Source organism: Aythya marila (genome assembly GCF_965140915.1).
Source record: "Aythya marila genome assembly, chromosome: 1".
NCBI classification, from domain to species: Eukaryota; Metazoa; Chordata; class Aves; order Anseriformes; family Anatidae; genus Aythya; species Aythya marila.
The window spans coordinates 156304443-156328964 of NC_139042.1; the positions used below are offsets into that span (position 1 = coordinate 156304443).

Sequence of the window (24522 nt, forward strand, 5' to 3'; positions counted from 1 at the left end):
TTAAAAAAAATGTTTATACATTCCTTAATTTTCTCTTGAGCAATATAAACTCCATTTCCATTTTCTGTAGAAAGCATCCTTCATTAATGCATTTAATAATTCCAAAAGAAAATGAGAAAAACTAGAGGTGGATTCTTTACGAGTTAGATTTGGGTGAACAGATAGAAGGTGAATGTAGGCAGTAACCATAAACATAATAGGCTCAATCTACTTCTATCCTATTTACTCATAGTTAACTGAGTGTAGAAATGCTGGACATATCATTTCAAAGTAGTTTTTACTTCTTAATTTCTTTGTTTCTTCAAGGGACTTGACTCCCGAAGATATTTTCGTAACATACTCAAAATTTACTCCTCAGCAGACCTGTTGAAATTTGCTTATGCTGAGTGGCTGAAGCAGTTAGTATATAGTTTACAGAACACACTATTCACAGAAGACTATAAACAAGAATAATGTGAAGATACAGTGTAATGCTGTAAGTGATTGTAAGTAATGTGTAAGTTTATTTTCAGAACTCATAAAAACCCAAGTGGATCTTGAAGAGTGCTGTTTGCAGGAGGCACCAGTTTACATCAGGAATTCACCTCAGTGTGTACATATGGCTAATATCATGCTTATAGTTCTCATTTTCTTTAGAATTCTTTTCTATTTTTTAGCAAGAACCAATCTAGTCTATCAAACACGAAACTGATGAAACTGTTTCATGTTACTTCCAAACCTATATATAAAAGAAATCTGTAGTGTGGCTGGGCTGAGAAATGTTGAAATGTTAATCTGTTGGGTTTTTTGTTTGTTTGGTTGGTTTGGTTTATTGTTGTTGTTTTAAGATGTAATGAGACTTTTTTTACCTTTTATTTTTTTGGGGGGTAACCTGATAAAGCAAGGACCATTAGTGGCTGTGGCAGTGGGTATTTAGATAGTCAGCTTTTCTTTCTGTGTACTCTCCATCTTATCCGTCATCTGTTGTTTTACACTTACTACTGAAGAAGTTCATCTTCACTATCACCACACCTTCTAAAATACAGCACTAATATGAAATTTTCTGGCTACAAAGATAATAATAGTACTGTTTGTTATATTAATATCACAACTATAATTGTCCAGATCTGAAGAGTATGATGTTCAGAGAGCCTTCAGTGCCTCTTCTAGTACAAACAAAAATACCCAGAACAACTGATATATTTCAACTGAGTGGAGTCAGTAATTATATAGCATTTCATTCAAAACTTAAATGGCAAAACATAGTAACCAGAATTAATTATCCATCAATATTGATCAGAAATACACATAACCTCACAATTTTTGATTGTTGACTAACTAAAACAGTGGCCAGGTCATGTTTTGTTTTGCTTTGTTTTGTCCTGCTTTTTCTGTGCTCTAAAATTCAGATGGCCTTTATCATTGACTGAAGTTAAAATAACCTTAATTGTATATTTGGTTCCAGTGTTAATTGACAGTTGTAATATTTTGAGTTTGCTACTACCTTGATACTAATATGTAAGAACAGTAGTCTACATAACTGTAAATGCAGAGGCTTTAATGGTACAAAATTAGTCAACTGGCAGAATTTGGTTCTGGTTTTTGAGTTAATTTTAAAGAAATAATACGTTTGTGGACAAGGGAATGTCATTAAATGTATTAGAGGGTGTAGGCCTTCATTAAACAACTGCTTTAATATTCCTTTATGTTTTCTTCCTGACTTTTCTAATTGACCCAATTAGCGTATTCCTATATTACTATATTTATTTGTCCTCCACTATTTGGTCACAGTCTTTTTCCCACTGACATCTTCAGGTCCTATCACAAGATTCAGTGCCTGAATCAGATCAGAACAGTAATAAATTCTGCAAAAAATAAAATCAGCAATTGCATGTGTGACATCTTCCTGTACACACCTCAGATTAAATATTTCTTTATGCTTATAAATCAACTCAGAAAAGTGTTGTATGTCTTAAGGAATGGCATGATATGAAACCAATTTTGTTACAAGGGAAATTAGAGAAGATAAATGAGAAATCATATTTAACATAAATGGTGGAGTAGAGAAAATAATAGCAGCCCATATCATTGTGAAAGTTGGATAAATTGCAAGGAACAGAGTTCATTCTACCTTGAAGTTGATGGCAGGTCAGTGAAGCATATGAAAAAAAAAAAAAAAAAAAAGGAAATCAAGGGAGTGTTCCATGTCCACAAAAAAAGTGAAGGAGTTAAGCAATTTTATATAGAATGAAATTTTGTAGTTTTCAATAAATCTGTGTGATAGTGGGTTGCTGTGAGAGAGATTAAATGATCAGAAGATATCAGGAGAACCTAATCAGCAATATTGTAATACGAATAGATATAAATAACTTTAAATGAAGCATTTTAAAAGCATTTTGTTGAAGGTTAAGTAAGACTTGAATTTGTTTCAAGGTTGGGAAAGGAAGAAACTGACAATAACCAATAAGCTGTGTATAAAGACTAATATAAATCACTACTGACAAATAGTAGTGGTGGTGTATTATGCAGAGACAGGAACAAGCAGTGAAATACACAAGAATGTGTGGGAAGTCCTAAGTATAAAATTCTGTTTTCCTTGAATTCAGAAGCTGAAATTTGTACAATTTCAGTGGTTTAGGAGTCTCAGTGAAAGTATTCAGCTTTTGCATAATCTAATATTAAGAGTTCAGAAAGATAACACGGGTGGGAGAGGCTGAAATATATTGAGTGAAACAGATTAAACTAAGGAGGTGAAGCTTTATTAGTGGTGCGAATCACCCTGAAATAGACCATAGTGTAGAACATAAAAAATAGAAATGAAAACAGGGAGAAAAAGGGCAGTCCAAAAACAGAGTATGGTCTAATTATATTCATGATTAGGAGTGTGGTAAATACCTGGATTTTGGAAAGGAAGAATGAGTGTGAGGGTGAGGTCAAGAACAGTTGCATGGTGAAAAGGAGATAAGTGCTATAGCAGATGAAGAGGTTAGAGAGGAGAAGGAGGTTTGCAGATAGAAGAGTGATATATTAGACCTTAATTATTGTCTGAAAGAATCTGAAATATCTGGTAAAACAGGGAAAAATATAAATTTTTTTTTTTTAATTTATTTCTTCCTTTCTATATTTGTTTTTATGATTTTTGAAGCACGTGTTCCTGTGGCTTGATCAGCACTCCTATATTCAAAACTCTTTGTGACATAAATGATAATGCATTTGTAGCATCAAGAATTTTTTCAGGTTGTAACCTCCTGGTATTTTGAAAAAATGTCTGTTTCATCTTTGACTCATCTGTGCACTCAGGCACTGCTATAAATATTCTCCGTATTTCATTCATTATGCCCCCAGATACGCTAATTACTTTAGTCAAAAGTTACTCAGATGGAAAGTAAAATCTAAAATTAATCTGTCTATGTCACAGACAAGATTCTTTATTTTTAAGGTAGAAAGGTGTTTAACTGTCTGAAAATTCCAGACCTGAGTTGTAGATAAAGAAACATGATGTGGTGATATTATTTTAATTCATATATTTATTTATTTTATATATATTTTTAATATATTTATTTTAATTTATATATTTAATTTTAAGTGAAGCAAACTCCACATCAGTTACTGCTACATGATACTAACAACTGTCTTGAAATCTTATAAATATTACTAATGCATACACTGAATACCTGTGTACATACTAAAGACCACTCTAACTACCATCTATTTTCTTAAAACAGTATTACAGGCATGTAGTGGTAGCTATGTAATACGTAAGTGAATGTAGTAACTTCTGACAAAGTAAACTTCTGAGAAATGCATTAAGTTTTGTGTGGGTAAAGAAATTCTCTTTACCTACATTTCTCTTATGTTCCAGTATAAATTTATGAGTGTTTATGTTTGGTTATTTGTTCTGTTGTTTGTTTGTTTGTTTGTTTTTTAAGTATTTTGTGGTCTGTTTCCAAATTCTTCAGTTTCTTGCCTTAGTATCAGAGTTATTGCTTGTGTTGTAGCTTTCTGTTCTGTATGTATTATACAGATTGTGACAGAAATAATATCTTTTTTTTTTTTTTAATTATTATTTTAAAGTATGGAGAGGATGAGATTAAAAGATGGATTTTAGGTCTAGGAATTTGAGATTTTTTATTATTATTTACTAAAACATTATAGAAGCTATGAGAAATAGTAAAAATCCTCAGTGGGTATGCATCATTTTAATTTTCATTTGGAATAATGTATTTATAGTTAGTACACTTGCATATAGGCTCACATGCATGCACTCTCAGAATTTATATTGCTGACTGCTGCTAATCTATACTAGAATACTGACAGATAAGAAAAAAAAAATCGATGTATTAATAGCATTGACATTAATTTTATATCCAACTCAGCTACTTAATTCCCATATTAAGAGCACCATTTCCAGAATACGTATTGAGAAAATTAAGTCTGGTCACAGATTTTTTATATTAAGGGAGGAAAACGTAGAATACTGAAGAAATTCCAAGACTTTCTTTTCACATTATGGGTCTTAGTTTCATAGTCTCTAACTTTATATGTATTGTACTCTGAAGCAAATTTTGAAGTGAATTAAATACCCCTCTAAATTCAAAATTTAACTGTAGATAGTTAGCTACAGTGCAGACGTCACATGCTTTTCTGTTTCAAGAAACGTATGTCGTATTAAAAGTAGAATATTTATCTTCCCATCATCAACAAATATATTTGAACAAAAGTCAATGCTGAATTAGATGCCTCAGCACCCCTTTGCATAAAAATGACAAAGAGTTTGGGACTGAGAACAGTGAGGATCAATTTTTTCTAAAAATAGAATCTGAAAATGCAGAATCTGAAAAATTTCTCTGAATGTAGACATTGTGTCACTATCTTTGGTATACTGGCTTGCTGTTAATAGCACACGGCCTTGCAGTGGAGAACGTGAGTATGAGGGACTCCTTAGGCAGTGGGAAACATGGGTTTGGGCCTCATGAGATTTGAATCTCAAGCTTTTGCATCCCAAACTATTCTCTTTGGGGATGTTTCAACCCCCTTTTTAAAGCTGACTGCTACAACTGAGGGCACAAGATACAACAAACTTGAAGAAAATCCTGTGAGAAAAAAGCCTGACTTTATCTAGAACTTAGAGCACTTCACCAGCAGTAGTTCACAGATTCTTAGTACTTCTATAACTAACTTAATAGATTATCCAGAGATGGTCTAACATAATATATGTAAACAGTATCTATATTTTAAACTGAACATGAGACGTGCTGTCTCAGAGCATGCCAAGCAAACAGAATTTGACAGACTGAGGTTGACATTTTTCTGGATCCAGAAGTTCAGTTTATTATGGGTTGAATAACATTCATGTGGATTTGGAGACCTTGGAAATAGTTTGTTATTTTCCTCTAATGTTTAGTTTCAAGGACATTTCAGATGCCCAGGTTCTTCTGAATAGGTTCTCTCTACTTAGGTACTCAAATTCTGCAAGAAAATGGCAGCAGGTTCCCCTGAAAACTGGTGGAGTCTGACCTGAGTGCACAGCATGTGTGTGGATTAATTGGTAACACTTAAAAGTCATTATTGCACAAATACCAAATGTAAGACTATTCCAATTGTAAATTACTAACTTGTGTTGTTTAAAAAAAAAAAAGTTTGAAAACTTAGAAATAATAATCTAATGTGTGTACACTAATTTAAATACCTCTGAGATGATTTTTTTTCTTTAGGGGGTTCTTCCTTCTTTGATGTATTCCTTTTTTCTTTGATATTCTAAGAGTTGCCTGGGTTTAACAATTAAAGATTATAGGTCTGATCCATTTCAAAGTTGCAGAATGCTTACAGCTCTTATGAACTTCTGTGTAATTTGTGAGTGTTAGTACTTCTACAAAATCATGTCCAGGTTTAAAAAAACAAAAACAAAAACAGAGCCCTAATTTAAGAAAGCTATCAAGCAAATGCCTGTTAATGATAATGATTCCCAAGATCCTCCAACACATGATGTTCATAAATGGAACAGGAAAGTGGTAATGTTGTGTTTTAATGCATAACAGTATTTTTTCATAAGATTTATGTTGTTATTAAAATATAAGACTATGGATATGTTCCAAATAAGAAAATAGAATACTGTTTTCTACATTTTTGGTGCACTTTTCTCTTGATCACTTTCTCATTTCAATATTTTTTTAAAATATTAGTATGAATATATATAATAAAATTTTAATAAAAAAAATTTCAAACAGAATTCCATTAGAAATTCAAACTGCAACAGAGGTGAGTTATATGCAATCATTTGAGAAAAATAACTTCCCAAGTTAAATATATATTTTAGTAAGTTTTATTGTAGCTTATTTTATGTACATTCTCTTTTGGCTGCCATTGATACACAGACTTGGACTCTGGCCCCAGGAGGCTGGAGCTGCCTGCAGAGCTCCTGTGCAAGGCACCTGGCGGGCCAAGTGTTGGACTCGATGATCCATGTGGGTCCAATATTCTACTGGGATATATTCTATCATATATATATATATATATATATATATATATATAATGTTATATATGTATGTATGTATATATATATATAATATTTGTATAATATTTATATAATATTTATATAATATTATATATTATGTATAGATTATATGTGATATCCCAATATTCTATTGGGATATTCTATGATTCTATGATTCTAATATTGGTTTTAAATCCCTATGTAGATTTGCCTTATAATAGAGGAAAAGGGCAATGTTTGAGCAAATGCTTAGTTAGTACTGATCATTTTGCTAGGAAGAAATAATTCTCCTGAGAAATATGGGTAATACTGAACCAAACTTTTCTGTAAATATAAATTAAGAAGGAACGTAAAGCTAATGTCTTGGGGAATTATTTCTCACTAGAAAACAAATGTTCACTACAAATTGTTCAAAATTTAAAGGTTGGAAAGCTGTACTGCTGAACTAGGAACACAGGAAAAGAATATCATAAACCTAGGAAAGAAGTGGTTCTTGCTGTATTCAAGGAAGGTGATGAACTCTGTTATTATGACTCTCTATTTTAATATTTGACAGTGATCCAGCAGGTCACTGCTTGATCTTTCTTAGGCAGACCTCACAACCATATTAGGATAATTCAGTGATGCTCCATCTAAGCTTTTCATTTTCTGTTTTCCTGATAGTATATCAGGAGGTACATGAGAGTCCTTTACAACAGCAAATAATATATTCTTCCATCTAACTTCTAGACTGTCTAACTACTAAGACATCTATGACTATGAATTATGGATTAGACAATTGAACAAGTTCAGCCCAAGGAATGGATTTAATTCAAATAGACATTCCCTATACTGAGATAAATGAAGAGCTCAACCAAAAGACATTTTTATTTCAAGCTTTTATAAGCAGCTATGATACTTTAACACTATTCCTTTAAAGCTAAAAGATTAAAGCAGTGAGCATACTGCAGAGCCAGGTAAAAGAGAACTGAGAAACAACAGTTTGCAGCCTGTGCAAATGAAATTATAATTTCTATGGAAGAAAATAATAAAATTATTACAGATAATATAGCAGCCCTCTGACAAAGTCTATGAATAGCCGGTATCTGCAGTTCATATTGTCAAAACATGAATGGCAATAAAAGCTTAAAATAAAGAGTATAAGGAAACCATTCACCTTAATTGTGATACTCTATGCCGTTATAGTGATTGATAGTTAAATCATTCTTAGTGAGTAAATGGGCTTTATACAAAGTGGAATAACTTACATACTTTGCTGATTCAAGTGCAAGAGATCCACCCCTACAGTTTACTAAATAACTTCTAATCGCTGCTAAATTCACTTGTCAGGAAGAGTAAGGAAAATCTTTGAAAGGGAAAAAAGCAATAATCATCAGAAAGCAGTAAGGTAATGTCTTCCGAAGTGAGATTAAAGAGAGAAAAAAGGCAAAACCAAACATTAAATAAAAATAAAAAAATAAAAATAAGTGTTCTGATGTCTCATAAATGATGTCTCTTGAGTCAAAGGTACCAGGCAGAAAATAAAAAGTTGTTCATGAATGTCCACATGCAGCAATGATGCTTCCTCTGCAGGTTCTTCCAATTCTGACATACTCTTCCTTATGCTTCAAAACATGTCAGGTACCCACCAAAGTGTTCCCAAAGACTGAAGATCCTCCAGAGTTGTGCAGCTTTTTGTTGTAATGTTGATGTTTTATTCTCTTAGAATCTCTTTCATGTGCCAAAATATATGTAATAATAAGATATGCAATTGCTTTGAAATACAATATTGGAAGCTGTCATTAAAGTATCACTAAAAGATCAGAGAAATAGGATTGCCATGCATCCACTTTTACATATAATGGCAAGTTTTTACCTTATGTATTGGTAAATAGAATTGTAATTGTAAATTAATGTGTATTTTTATCCATAGAGACGGTAGAGTGAGCAGCATTCATAGATGTTTTGACAAGCAATTTATCTATATTTTTCTATATACATTTCATTAAGAAGATACTTATTTCCCAATAAAAATAAATTTATTCAGAAGGCCTCTGTTCAATCCTAAAAAAGAAAATAAACCATGTAATGCAAAATTAATTTTAAAATATTTCTTAAATATATCTGAAGAGTAAAATATTGTGGAGTCAGTTGGACTCTGTAATAAAATAAAGTAATTGTGGCTTTTCTTTTGTAAAAAGCAGTATTCTTTGTGTTTTTCAGGGGAATCATTTACAATCTGATATTTTAAAATAACAGCAAAAGACAAGAGTATCTTTTTTCCTCCCCAGGTGAAAAAGAAGAATTTTCTCAACTGGATACTACTTTAGATGAAAAATTGCAAAGGAGGAAAGACTTTACATACCAATGGCTTCATACACAGCTTTCGGATTATGAAGCAGCCAGTTCAAAAAATACTAAGAGGTGAGGTAATTGCCTTTAAATTAGATTTTTTTTTTCTTATTGTAAATTTATCTTGTAAAGTGAAACCTAGGTTAATAGTTCTAAAACAAACATGACTTTGTAGATAGCACACAGTACACTATACTTCCGGGTCCCAAACACAGTACCTTTTAGAATTATTTTAGGCATTGAATAGATACTTCTTCTACAGTGATAGTGGTATGATAAACAGTGCAGGACTTTATGATAAAGTATAAACATAGGTTTATGCAAGCAAAGTTTTTGTATTGTAACTAGTATAGGAAAAAGTGCTTGTTCTTTATATACCTTGTAACTTTATTGGTATGTATTACAGTTTTATGTAATTACATCAACTGTAACATTACCTATATTGTTTGATTCAATTAAGGAAGTAAAACACCCACTTTTTAACTATATGCCATGTATTAATATTTTGTCTTCAAAACCTTCTTTTACATCGTCATGGTATGTATACTTCAGTAAAATATAGTAAATATGCTCTCAATTTTATTTCGGTTATTAAACAGGTAAAATATCAATACAGTTAAAGAAAAAGGTAATTTTATTCCCTAAATGAATGTTAAAAGACTGAGTATATGTTTCTCATATACTTGTCAATAAGTGCTCATAAGCTTGTCAGTACAAGTAACTGATACGTTAGTGAAACCATTAATGGGCAGAACAGACAAAGGCATCTGTAACAGGACTAAACAAGGGGTCGATAAGCAAGCAATGGATTTACTATAAGCATTTTAACTTGACTTTCATTAAAAATGTATTTAATTCATAATGAAATGGACTGCATATTGTTACATTTTACATGGGAAAATATTCCACATTTCTAAACTATATCGATGACTGAAGGAAGTCTATGCAGCAAATATTCTTCAGAAAATATGTCAGTTACGTTCCATAATAGGGAAACACTACAAGAGCTTGTTTAAGATATCTGTCATGACTTTTAATTCGAATGAAAACACTGGAGCAGAACATGTAATGATGTTTGAAAGTAAGAAGACACGGAAATTTGTAAAGGCTTTTTTTTTTTAATGTTATTTAAATATTACTTTGTTACCTCTGTGGGTGTGTGCTATGCACTAATATTTGTACTGGTATTTTTAGGATTATGATACCATTTATGCATGTGGCAAAATTCCCACTGACCTACACTGGAACATCACTGATAGACTATTTAGAACAGCTGATACATTTATGCAAGTGAAAACAGACTAGTGTGACAACTGATTTAGTCAGAATTTATGTCAGTACATGCAAACAGACGTATTGTATTTATTGATATCTACAGTTTGAAATTAGTGTTTTATGATTAATAAATTAATATTAAAATAGTAGTTGTTAATAATTTATTAATTTTAATATTATGTACTATTAATTGTAATATTAGTTACCCTGATACTTTAACATGTTTTAACCATGGAATCATTTTAAATGATGTCATTGCTACTTAGCTACATCTGAACAGGAATGTTTCCAGGATCAGATCCTCACAGGTATTTTAATGGTATACAGCAATATTTATTAAAACTTCCATTTTACATTTTTCCCAGCTGTTCTTTTTTGCCTGAGTTGGATCCTGTGATCTGCAACAGTGGACAAGTGCAACTTGTGGTAAGAACTTGTTTCCATGTGGAATTTTGCAGAATTCAGCTAAGCCTTGATAGTGTTTTCAAATGCATATTTGGTATAAAAACAACCAGGAGCTTTTTTTGATTGAATATAATTCTTTAATGTCATCTCTATTTGGCAATCAAGTCAACCATTGATGGAGATCACAGGAAGAGTCAGGCACAAGAACCCATATGTGTACATAGGGTTCTGGTTTCATAACTTGATACTTTTGTTTGTTTGTTTGTTTAAGATATCAAATATAACTGTTTTTAAAGCTTCTAAATCAACCTTTAAAAAGATTTTAAAGCAATAAATATGGTTCAGCACCAATTACATTATTGACTGAAAATGTATTTTTGTCAATCAGACAAGTTTAAATGTTGTTAAATTCTATGTCATATACCTAAATCATTCTAATATGCCCACAGTGTCATTTACCAAAATAAAGTTACTTATTTATTAATATAGTAACATTATTAAAAATAGTGTAAAGTCAGATTTATTTCTACAATTTCTTTACTATTTTTTTTCATAAAATGGTCTCTTGTCTTCTTGTGATTCATTCTTTTCTTTGCAGCATTAAAAAAAAAAAAAAAGTATTTTCTAAAATGGGTAATTCTGTTGGCTGGCAGGAGGCGGAATACAAATGATTTAACAATCTGAAGATTTACTAGTTGAAAAGACTTAGTGTTAGAAAGACCCAAATGTTCCTTTGGTAGTGAGCCAAACTGGTATGATACCAATTTATAGTGTATGACTTCATATCTTATTACCAAGTTAGCAATATACTTGTTGACATAATTATGTGGGGGTGAAAAAAATAAAATTAAAAACAATACAGAATTTAGCTTTATATGGAATATCAATTGTAATTTTAGTTATGATAGAGCTGTACTTGATTCTAGTGTGTTGGTTGCAAGTATCTGTTTACACATTCCTTGTGTCCATCTGTATCTGAGGTACAATGAAAACCTGAATTTTATTGTATTTATATAGATACATTTTCATCTATTGATTTCAGTTAGTACCAAGTATGAGAACACAAGTCTTGTGTATTTATTTTATGTCTATTTATAAAGTATGGCAACATGCTTTGTTGGTGTGTTTGTTTATACTGCTGGTATTGAACTGATGCTCATATTGAACTGCATTGAGCTACTTCCAAATTAATTCACATCAGGAACTGACAAAGTCTGTGTCTTCTATTCACATACAAAATATAATATATATAAATATTTTATATATATATATATATTTATATATTTATATATATATATATTTATATATATATTTTTATATATATATAATATTTTATATATAAATATATATATTATATTATATTATATTATATTATATTATATTATATTATATATTATATATATTATATATATAAAAATATATATATTATAAATATATATATATAATATTTATATATATATTATATAAATATATAAATATATAAATATAATATAACATATAAAACAAATTTCCATAGTTCCATGATGTGACATGCCTCTAAGATTACATACCTTACATACCTGTACTTGAAGCAATCTTGGCCCTCTCCAGCACCTGTATTCCTTGGTTTCACCAACTATGCAATATGTGTGTTTTGGAAATGCTTCTTTATACCCTTCTAAAATTCATGATTGAACAAATGCTCTTAAGAGTTAGACATTACTATTGCCATTTTCTTTAAGTCGGGTTTTTAAGTCTGAGATTTCTTTAAGTCAGGTTTTTCAAGTCTAAGATTTTTCTTTGGTATGATAACTTTGCAATTCTTAGGGTGTTTTTTTTTGTTTGTTTGTTTGGTTGGTTGGTTTTTTTTGAATGTTCAGTGGCTGAAATCATGAACTGGATGACTTCTGATGGGGTTTAGATGCAGCAGAACTAATAGTTATTTGTTAGATAAAGTCTAAAAAAGTAATTGCTCTGATTTGAACAAATCATAATCTAGTAATGTTATCTAAATTACACATTATATAATTATCAATAAGCATATATGCACATAGGTAGATTGTATCCTATTTACAGTAAGCAGTTCTGTCCACAAAATTCTACACCAATCCCACAACAGTATTATGTGGTGTACCCACATAACAAGCAATGTTATGGGATTGTCTCAGCCTGTGCCATGTTACACAGCTGTTACACATAAATGAAATACTGTGAAAAATGCAATAGGTCAAAAAATAGAAATAAAGGAATAAAATATATCTCTAATGTAGAAAGCAGCTTTATATAGGCAGTGAAATAATAATGTGGTTTATACACATAGATGGATGGAGAATTATGTTTTAAAAATGTATATATATTTTGTTAGCTTTTGAAGTTTGAAATGTGAAATCTGAACATAATCCTAATGCTTCTGCAAAGTAACTCAGTTAAAAGCTACAAAATCATGACAATAATTAAGTTAACATTCAGCAGTAATCATTACCAAAAAAGTAGGAAAAGTGCTGGTAATTTGAAAGAAAGATGAAAATATACATTCACCAAATCAAACACAGAGAGAGAGAGAGAGGGAGGGAGGAAGAGAGAGAAGAAAAGGGAGGGAGAAACAGAGAGAGAATTAGAACAGGAAAACATTCCTTGGCATTTCCAGTCATTTATTGTCATATGCTCGTTTATAGAGTTTCTTGGTGTGTAATAGCATCCCTAACTTGTATGTGCTACATAAGCCTGGATTCTGAACATACTAGATTAATGTAGTTTTCTAACTGGTATCTGTATGCATTCCAAGAGTTAAGACTTTGTTTTTAGCTGACCCAAAATAGTATTTCTGTGTTTGCATATTAACAATAAAGTCATAGAAGTCTTAGCCCTTTTCATTGGAGAATAAACCCTATTTAGTAGCCTGCAGTAAATTTAAGATCTTGTTTTATTAATCTTGATAATTTGGTTAATACTACCACATAAGTGGTACTAGAAGGCATGCTGGCTTACAATTTAAGCTGGGCACTTTAAATTAAATATGATTTTCCTGAATTAGAAGTAGAATAGACTTCCCTATTCATCTTTGTTGCATATTTACTTGAAGTTACCTACATAGTTAACCACTTCACTACTGATCAGCATCTCAAAATTTATGTAACTTGAAATTAGCAGCAATTTTTTACCTCAGAAGATTACAGAATACCTTGATAATTTAATGTAAGAATAGGTGAATATTTGTATGCAGAACTGTATTCAGGACAAATATTCCTTCTGATAAAATTAATTTCCAACTAATAGGAAAAAAAAAATATTTTGTAATAATAAAGCTAAGGGCAAAATATCCAAAATTTTAAATGCGCTACAGACTGAAGTCCAATACTGTACTCTGAAAAATTGTACCAGTATCTTAAATTTCTTCTAAATTTTGGCTCTAAGCTATAGGAGTAAAAGGGAAGGTTTTAATTACTTTCAGAGGACGTTTAATCAGGTTCTTTACAAACCTTAATTAATTAAGTTTGCTCCAGAGATTAATACAGCTTTAAGATTTACTTTGATTGTAATTGGCTGAAAACACTTGTCTTTACTTGAAAGAATATAACAAATATTTTATATGAGAGAGCCAGACAGCCAAATTAAAATCTAGCATATGACCCTGAATAATGTAGTCTATAAGGTGATGAAACCTCAGCTTCTATGATGGTAGGTAGATAATAATTCCATGTAAAAGTAAGTTGCTTAAAATGCTGTGGCCTTCTGTGTCTTTGCAAACTGTGACATAACTTCTGCTATGCATTGAAACACTTTAGATGGAAATAAGAATGATCAATTCCATTGTTTAGAATCTCTCTGAGAATCACATTGATTGCATTATTTCAATTCAAGAGAAACTAAAAGTTTTAATTTTAAAATTTTAAACATGCAATATCTATGCAATTTCTTAATATTGCTATGAAAAAGCAAATAAAATTGATATTAACAACAATAATGAATCCCGCTACCTGTGCAAAGTGAAACTTTAAAATAATGGTCATTAAATATATAAAAGACAGAAGGAAGCAACAAATAAACTTTGTGCTGACACAAAGGGTACACAGTCACTAAGGAAGAGCATAAAATCTCTGTATCTTTGGAGTTGTTCGTTTGAAAATGGCATGAAGTTTTTAATGAATTTTACATTAAACAGTGCCTGGATAAAGACAAAGAAATGAAACAGGTCTCCATTTCATTTGAGTTCTCTGTTAGACTGGACTACAAAGCTTGTCTACATTGGAGCAATGCTTCTCTTGGTACAGTGAGCTGGTTTGAACAGGAAGTCTGGAGATTGTCTCCTCCAGAATAACCTACAACTTTACAGTCATGGCATTTTCCTGAGAAAAAGGGAGCTGCAGGCCTTAGCTGCCTGAGGAAGGAATTGAGACCCAGTCTCCCAAAGCCTGATCAAGCAGTCTAGCTACTAGTATATTGTGTGAAAGTTTTGTTGCATTGCTACCAGAATTTTCTTTCTCTTTCTCTCTCTCTGGTTTTGTTTGTTTTTCTGTTTGTTTGTTTAAGTTGAAAAAGTGGACTCTACTCAGACACCTAGGTTCTTACAGGATTTGTGGCTTTTCGGCACTGATGGAGGAAAGGCTTAATCTGCATTCTGGACTCCACTTTTGAAGTGCCAGAGAACAGAAAATTTAAGTGTATACCTATGGTCAGTACTTCAGCTGACTAGGTCTATACTGGGGATTTTGTAGATCACTCTTCTCCAGTGTCTGATTTTTCCTGGTCATTGTTGCTGGTCCTCAATATCTAATGAATAGTATTGTTGGATAACTGCTTTAGACATTGAATAGCTTTTAATTTCAAGGAAAGAGAGTTCTTGTTGAGTAAATATGTAGTAATTGCTAGGAAAAAAAAAAAAAAAAAAAAAAAAAAAGTGACTCTTGACAATTTACAGTGTGTGATATCTTCCAGGTCAATATTTTTAACCGTTACCATACATGGTGCCAAAACAAGGACCTCTGGCTAATCTAAAAGATGATTTTCTTTTCTATTTTGCCATATTGAGGTACAGGTAACATGCCTCATGCCAAAATGTAGGAGTTCCTAATTAATAAAATACTCTTACCTAAACTATAATTTAAATGCTAACTGATGGATATGGTTAAGTAGCAAAAAACTAAAAGATTAAATTACTTACTGGGTCTTTGATTGATTGAAGTGATACATGTCCTGGATAAAACATAAATATTGCAGAAAATAATCCAATATGACATCTCTGACATTCAGCTATAACTTAAATTATAGACTGGTCAGTAAATGATCTTAAGCTGTTTAAGGTTTCATCAACCATCTGCAAGATTGATTTTCTTCAAAATTACTGTACTAAAATGTTTTCTTTTGTTGCTGCATTGACTCAGATCACAAACCACAATTTTAAGATCGGCTCCTATTTACAAAAATGCTTTGACATAGTGCATTTGTTCAGCCTAGGCAACAATAAAGGATTGTGGTATCATTTTGAAGAAGGTTGTTTGACAGGCCCTGTTTGTTTATTTGGGGTAATGTGAGCTGCATTCAGAAAATGTTACATTTTGTTTCATGATTGTGTACATTCTCTCCCACTGCTTCCAGGCAAGCCCTGTAAGCAGAGAAGACACGGATTTAGATCTTGTTTCCATGGCCAGTGGAAGTGCTTTGACTAAGAACAGAGAAAAAAATAAGCAGCCACACAGACACTCAGCAAGATCTTCAAGTAAGTTATGGGTTTTTTTCAATACCAGTTTTAAAGGTCACTTTAAAATAGTTTTGTGGAACTAAGCATGCTTGGAATCCCTAATAACATATGCTAATTATTCTTCTGTTTCTTACCTGAAACCTTTTCATATGTTTTCTATGGTTCTGTGTAAAAAATGCATCATTAATATCAATGGACTTTCCTCTTGTAATTTTAACCCACAGGCAGTGTGACATATACTAGGTCTTCCGATGCCCAAGTTCATAAAATATTGTTTCTTTATACTACAAACAGAATATTTTATGCTAAAAATATTATTGTTTTATGTTCTCCTTCATTTTTTTTCCCCAAAATAGATTTGGAAAATACAACTTCTGTTAACTAAATACCATAACACATATCTTAATCAAGCCATAGATTTCTGTCATGTTAGTTACCAATAATGCTGTAGTATATGCATCCTACAGAACTTACTGTAGCTCAGTGGCAGAGGATCCCTTTATTTTTATCAATCTTTAATATCATACAAATTAAAAGAAGAACATGTATATGAAGAAATAGAATAATGCTTGAAAGTCATAAAATGATACCATTTTCGGATTCATGTTTTATTTTGCATAACGTAGCTGAAGAATATGTTAGCATATTTCTAATACGATGTACTATATTTTGTCATTTGTGTACAAACTGAATTATTCAAATAAATTTAATTCAAAGGCCCCAAATTTTCATTGTGGAAAATATAAGCATTATTAAATAACTCTGGAAAAATTATTAGAATTCATAAATCCATTTAGGCAATGCAGTTTCTTGAAATTATTTGTGTCAAAGTTTACATTCCTAAAATTAGATTAGATAAAATGTAGCATCCTAGTCTCAGTTAAGTGCAGCCATCAGGAAAGAATAAAATTCTTTGTCTGCCTACCATGTTAGAAAAACTTGAATTGCATCCTGAATTTTCCAGTTTCTCTCCGTTGGCTACTAATGAAGCCCCACCATTTAAATTAGATGAGATTGCTGACTACTAGGATCCTGAATTTAGTAGCTGAGCTGCAAATGTCAACAGCAAAATTATCATTATATTCATATGTTCAGAATAGAATGTATGCATATCTGGAATAATTGAGTTAGGTAGTATACACCACTTTCATATTAATGTATAACTGCTGTATAATGTATAATGTATAACCTGCACTATCCTGCCATCCAGAAAAATAAATAAGAATCAGCTCTTTCTCTGAAGAGAGAACTGTTATGCAGAACTTGCCTTAGGAGCTTTAGTACAGTAAATAAAAAAGTCCCATTGTATTATGCCTTCAAAATGAAGAGTCTAGGAAAGAAGCAGAGAACAATCCAACTGGCAGAGTCATAAGTGTGAGAGACAGACAGTCTACTGTGTCTGGTAATATATGTATTTTCACAAAAGACATATCTATATAAGCACATTTACATGTTCATTCTCCTTTCTGTAGTTGAGGAACTAAGGAAAAAAGGGCAGACGATTTATGTTTTTCTATATATGTTTCTGTATGTATTATTTTCTATACATTTTTTTCATTGTGGATATGAGAAGGCTAAACAGTGATGATACATTAAACTGAAATGCATATTACTTATAAAACCAGATATTACTGTTGTCTTTCTACAATTAATATCAAGTAAATAAGCATGTTTATTATATTAGTTCAGTTTGCTGAATACTGTTGCTCTTCAATAATTTACAATAAATTATTAGCTCAATGGGGACCTTAATCTTTAATCGTTAAATCATAATCATAAATCATAATCTTTCTTTAATCATTAAATGTTTGCCTCTTTTTTATATGAAAATTATATTAATTATATAATAATTTCCTGCTGTATTCCCTCTTGGTTTTGCATTCTGAAATATTTAACGAGGAAGCCTGGAAAGTGTTTTAGTGATTCAGTAGGTGTATTCATTTTGAATTAACAATGAATTGATATTACTGAAGAGATTAGAAAAGGGACTGTGACTTTGGACATGTTTCCATTTTAACTAATTATTAAATCAAGTCCTTACACCACTTTTCAGGAGAATTTGACCTCAATGATCTGACAAGATTTAATCAACAAAACATAGCTACACTACCACTTTACATTCTAATTATTGGTAGGGAGTCTTTGGCAAATTGTGCTGTACAGCTGAGAGATGTTACTAAATTTAAGAGATGTTATGGATATCATATATGTTTCTTATATATAATTTGTAATTCAGTTAATGCATCAATAAATCATTGAGATCCTCCAGATTGAAAAAGCAGGTCTAAAAATACAGAATAAATTATTTTAGGTACATTTACTGAAAAAAAATAAATAAAAAATTGTGTGATACTGAAAAAAATGCCTTTCATATATTGCTGGGTCATGACTGTAGATCATGTTTTTGTAAAGACAAAACATGTAGACTGCTTCACTGCTTTAATTCAGAGGTGTTTTTAGAAAGGCTAAGTCAACATTTTCAGAAGTATTTTGGGGAACTGCCAATTTTCAATGTACTTTTTGTAGGCCTTATTTGCTGAGGATAGGTTCTTAGCATTTCTGAAGTTAAGGTTAAAGATTTTAAAGATTGTTATCACCAGAAATTACTAGGTGTTTCTGAAAAAAAAAAAAAATGGATGGAATGAATTAATCCCAAACTAACTTAATTCTGTTCTTTGACACAAAAATAATTTTAATAATAAAGGAAATGCTGTGGACCTAGTACAACTTAGGCAAAGGAAAGCATTTCTGTATAGCACTTAGGATATTTAATGTGCTTCTCTGTTATATGTTCAAAGGGAAAAGACTGATATGGGTTAAATTATATTAACAAAAAAAAAAAAAGTAAGTAAAAGATATAACATTAAGAAAGGATAAAAAGTGCTCGGTCAGACTAGTTATCTATCCAGTTTGGAACCTTGCCTGGATTGACGGCCAGTACATTATGTTCTCAAACATACCACCTTGTATTCCTTCCAAAAATCATAGTTATTTCTTTCTGCTCTCTGGTTATTTTTTCTTTTCTATTTCTTGATGTTTTGGGGCTTTTATTTTTATTTTTTAATTTTTTGTCCATTCTCGTCAATCTGCTAAGGTCTTGATCTTTCTGATAAATTTGTGCCAATGAGTTGCAAAAGGAAGCAAGTTTAAAAGACTTTTGCTGACTGTATTTTCTGCCTTTAAGTTTTTTACATTAACTCACCTTGCTTTCTTTAAAAAAATGGCAGAAGAGAAAGATATTTTTATCTGATGTGTACCTTCTCTGTAACACATACCCATGGTCTGTGATGTGGTTAGTGCCTTACAGAGTTTTATTAAAATCTTTATTAGCTCTGTGAATACTGGTGTGAATTACTGGTTATAAAATTTGTTAGTGAATAATTAGAAAATTTGTTAGTGAATAGAGCAATAATAGTGTAGTTAACACTAAGGTACAAGGTGGACAATGAATTTTTTTTGCAAGAATTAGAAATTGAGTAATTATTTTTTGATAACAAGCTAGATGTTTGTTTTTTTTTTATGCTAATCCAGAGTTTGTGAGTAGGTTATGACAATCATAAACTCCATTCTGTCATCCCAGACTGGTTACATACAATCAATGTTGTACATTGAGATGAGATGTAAAACTACATTGTCTACCTATCATCAGCATTTTGTGTTTTTCTGTACTCTACAAATCTTAAATTTTATTCTCTTTTACTTTCTTGTTTTGTGACCTGCAATCTGACTGGACTTCCCAGAAGCACTAGAATTTGAAAGTAGAATGTAATGGGAGCTGGGCCACTCATTGTTACTTAAAATGCTACCTGTTATTCTCAATTCTTTTCTTCCTTAGTCTTTCAGAGAGTCTCTGATTTCCGTAAAATATTATTTTTTGTGAAACAAAATTAAAAAAAAAAAAAAACACACAAAACAAACAAACAAACAAAAATGCTTGGAGCTCAACCTTGTAACTCCTTAATCACCCCTAATTCTAAACATGACCTTTAATTGCTATCTCCACTGCAGACGTGTATTGGTTTAATTTCTCAGATAAATTTCAACTCTACCATTCTCATACTCTGTGAAATTAAATTAATGAAGTTTAATAAAGCTGTTCTTACAGTGGAAAGACTTCCAACTCAGTAGAGAAAAAAAAAAAAAATCAACCAACCAACCAATAAATAAATAAATAAATAAATAAAAACCTCCCTTAACTTTGCTCATTTTTTTCACTTTCCTTATTACACCTTTCAATTCTTATTCTTCTTCTTGAGAGAATCCCAGTTTTTTTTTCCTTTTTTTTTTTTTTTATTTTTTTTATTGCTTCCCTTTCTCTTGATAAATCAGAATCCCTAAGAAAATTTTCAGCTTTGTTTTAAGGAGCATGATACATCTTTACTTCTCAAAAAATGCCTGCTTTCCTGCTCCTTTCCCCTTACCATTATAATTGTCTATATATTCCAGTTCCATAACTGCTGTCTTTCATTTAGGAATTGTAAACTCTTTGTGTGCAGTAAACATTTCATTTTTAAGATCCCTCTTCATCCTTTACTCTCATTTATGTTTTACTGAGAAACTTCAGCTGGTATTTTTCCTTCCTTCCTTCCTTCCTTCCTTCCTTCCTTCCTTCCTTCCTTCCTTCCTTCCTTCCTTCTTTCCCTCCTTCCTTCCCTCCTTCCTTCTTTCCTTCCTTCCTTCCGCTCTTTCTTTTTTCTCATACAGTCTCCATTAGAAGTTTGCCATGTTACAGAAACTGAGTAAGGAACATTTTAGAAACATATGATCAAATATGGAAGTACTTATTTAGTAGTCCTTTCAGTTTCTTGCTATTTACTTGCTTAGTAGAATTTCTAGAAGATTTATACTATGCAAATATATAAAATTTATGCTTTCTCCTTAGAAACATGTAGAAATGCTGTAAGTGTATAAGGGATATTTACAGTACTAATTACTTGTACCAATTAAAAAATGATGAACCCAATTTACTTGAGAAAATCACAACTGCTATCACTATATTAGGAATAAAGCTATCTCTTCTGTAAGCCACATCTGGTAGTATGACCACATGAATGTTAAGATATGCATTTTGTCCAGTAAAAGATTATGGGATAATTCCATACTATGAATATTTTTGTTCTCAGGAAATGAATGTATAGAATGGATGAAAAAGGGTTCCACAGTTCTGAAGTAGTTAAAATTTACCAGGTTTTGAAACGTACTAGAGAATTATGATTATTGCTGTGAACATCATTTCAATATATTTTTTCCACAGAGTTTCCTCTGTACATCTTACCAGAATACAAAATATGAAAAGAGATGATATTCCACCACTTTTTTGCATAACATATATATATTTTGTCAGAGGAAAACAGTTAGAAATGGATTAAGCCTATGTTGTATGCTGAAAAAAAATACAAAATAACCTGAGTCTGGAAACTCTTAGCCACATTAGGGTGGTGCTTAGGCAAGAAGCTGTGAAAAGGAAGTGAATTAAAAAAAAAAAAAAAAAAAAAGTGAATAAATCCAATATTATATATTATATATTGGATTTATAAATCCAATAAATATCCAATTATAATGGATTTATAATCCAATATTGTAAATCTATACAATATTCTTCATTATATTTTAAGAATCCTTCAGTATACTGAACTTTACTTGATGTCCTATATGCAAAAATACACAGCACGAGGGAACTTGTTCATGCATAGACAGATATTTTAAAAAGTACTTTTTTGTGGGTATGGTAAATGAATGGTTCTGATAGTATACATTTATCCACATGAGAGTAAATATTTAACAGCAGATTCAAGAATTTTGGCTTTTTTTTCTTTTTTTTTTTTTTTTTTTCCTGGTTCTGTAAGTAGCCTGTTAGTTGATATTAAGTATGTCATTTTGACTTTCCAGTTCCTCTAACTGCTGAAATGACAATTGAGATATGTACTATACTTCTATACTTATGTAAAGTTTATATACCCACTGTTGAAAGGATCATTATATATTTAACTGTTAGGAAAGGCAAAGGGCCTCCTCCTCATTTGTGAACTGTGTAGACTATTAGGAAGCTGTCATGTCAACAAAGGAGTAATGTTACAGATGGATATACACAGGTACAACCATGCAAACCACAGATTAGTTAAAATAGACTGATAAAATCAAGGGCTGTGTCAAATGAGGAATTGATTAATTCACAAAATAAATTAATTAGTGACAGTGTATATCTAGCTAGGTCTTCATAACTAAATAACCCTCTGCCTTTCTCTCACTTTCCTTCCTGCTTCTCCTCTATTGCTCCTGTAGCTAGACTCTGTCACAGAGAGCAAGCAGGCTCTTAAGTTCCCTGACCTAGCATGACTTTCAACATTGTTTTTAGGAACAGATATGCTTAGCTCCCTGTAACATCATGATAAAGCATGTTTCAATGTTGCCTGATGTTTTAAGGAACATAACCAAAATCACTTCCAACCATGTAGGAACAATTTTTATATACTTCATCAAATTTGGACAGATTCAAAAAACAAAGCTGTGTTGCTTGGCAAATTTCAAGTCATTTCTGCAATGGGCAACATAAATATCTCATGTATTTTTTTCTTAGAAGAGACTGACTTCTGAAAACTTCAGGCAAAACCAATAAGTCAGCCTGTAAAATTTCGTCTTAAATGGACAAAATTTGGGAAATAGATAAGAAGCTGGAATACAAAGGAAATATTGGTCTTTAATAGATTTGCTAAAGTCCTGTTTATGGTTAGGAAAACGTTGTATTTTAAAGGAACATCTTTGGAGCATTATGTTTTTTATGTTTTTTCATCTCTATGTGTAGAAAGGTGATTAATAACTTTTTATAACACATCATTATTCTTGTAAATCTGTATGAATTCCTTTATGTGTCTGAGTTTCATGTTAAGAGTTGAAGAGCTGAGATTAATCAAATATGTAATTGCTGGTATGATCTGGTTAGAATAGCATCAATGTTTGATAAACAAATTAAATTCATTAAATTAATTACCCCCTCCCCCTCCCCCCCCCCCCCCCCCCCCAAAAAATGTTTTAGTTTCAGATCTCTATAGGGAAAGGAAATATATCTTTACATATAAGATGCTCCTGTGGCTTCTCAATACTATTCAAATATACGTGTGAAATATAAAAACATAATGAAAATTTATAATACAATATTTTGTTTGTTTTAATGTAAACAATGCAACTTAAAAAAAGAAAAAAGAAAAAGAGAACATTTGTGATTTGACTTCAGTATAGCCATAAATACCATAAATAACAATATTAAAAAGTAACTCTTCTGAGATTGTTGCATTCACCTTTTCATAGACCTGCTGAACTAGCTTCTTTCTAGAGCTTAAATTGATGTAAACGCTTTGCTGCTAAGGATTCGTTCTGGTCACTTTCATTAAAATGTTGATTTTTTTTTTTCCATGCCTTCTTATGCTGTATTTGCTCTTAAGTAATACAATATGGTAAAGACTTTGAAATAAATTTTCTCTCCAGACACACAATGTTAGGTGGATCGATAAATGCCCTATGATGTCTACTATGCATCATAAAATTTTTACCATAACCTGTTTAACTAAGCTTTTCTTTTAGGACACCAAGAATTTTATTCAAAGCATTTTACATATTGCATTACTTATCAAAACAGAGGATATGTAAACCTTGACATTTGTTAAAAGACCCAGGTTTTAACCAAAAAAGACCAGAACAAATCAATAGCAGAAAACAGATTAAACAACAGAAAAGTAACTGCTTAGAAATAGAAGCTTGTTAACCAAACCCAAGACAAGCTTTCAGCACGTAGTCAAAGGAAATAGTTATTTGATATATACAGGCACCTGAATATATTTCAGAATATACTCGAGCTTCATATAGTTGAAAGTTACAATTAAATGAAAGTACAGTAAATTACTTTTACAACCTGAATCTTCCAAACCCTTGCAAGATAGGAGAAATTAAATTGTTTTTCTTGGCTACCAATTTGTTCCCATATGAGGGGGTGTTAGAATAACTATATATCATGTTAAATTATACTTAATACCAGGTTCTATTTCATTCTAGTACCCATAAATGGTAAAAACGTTGTCATTGTTGCTGTTGTTATTTATTGTTATAGTTGCAAAATTATCATTGCATTATAGAATAAAAACAATGTATTTCTTCTAATTTCTGTTTAGTAAAGATACGTACATATGGGCTTGAAAGAATATGAATCTTTTTGTTATTGCCTTTTGCTTAGTCACATTACATTTATGGAATATAACATTAAAAAAATGTATTATATGCATGTTTACAACTCTTCATAAATCACAAATATACGTGTGCATACCTGTGTATGTATGTACACTTACTAAATGAAAGATATGCCTTATAGATT

At 31.2% G+C, this 24522-nt stretch overlaps 1 protein-coding gene across 1 annotated transcript in view; it reads left to right on the forward strand.

The window, feature by feature from the left end:
• Positions 1-24522, forward strand: part of LRRIQ1 (leucine rich repeats and IQ motif containing 1) — a gene marked incomplete at both ends in the record, with an annotated part of 112145 nt that overhangs the window by 82190 nt on the left and 5433 nt on the right. The window contains 3 exons of the mRNA XM_082784576.1: positions 8743-8875; positions 10444-10504; positions 16058-16178. Of these exons, the coding sequence (XP_082640702.1) occupies positions 8743-8875; positions 10444-10504; positions 16058-16178 (315 nt within the window). The remainder of the gene's footprint in view (positions 1-8742; positions 8876-10443; positions 10505-16057; positions 16179-24522) is intronic.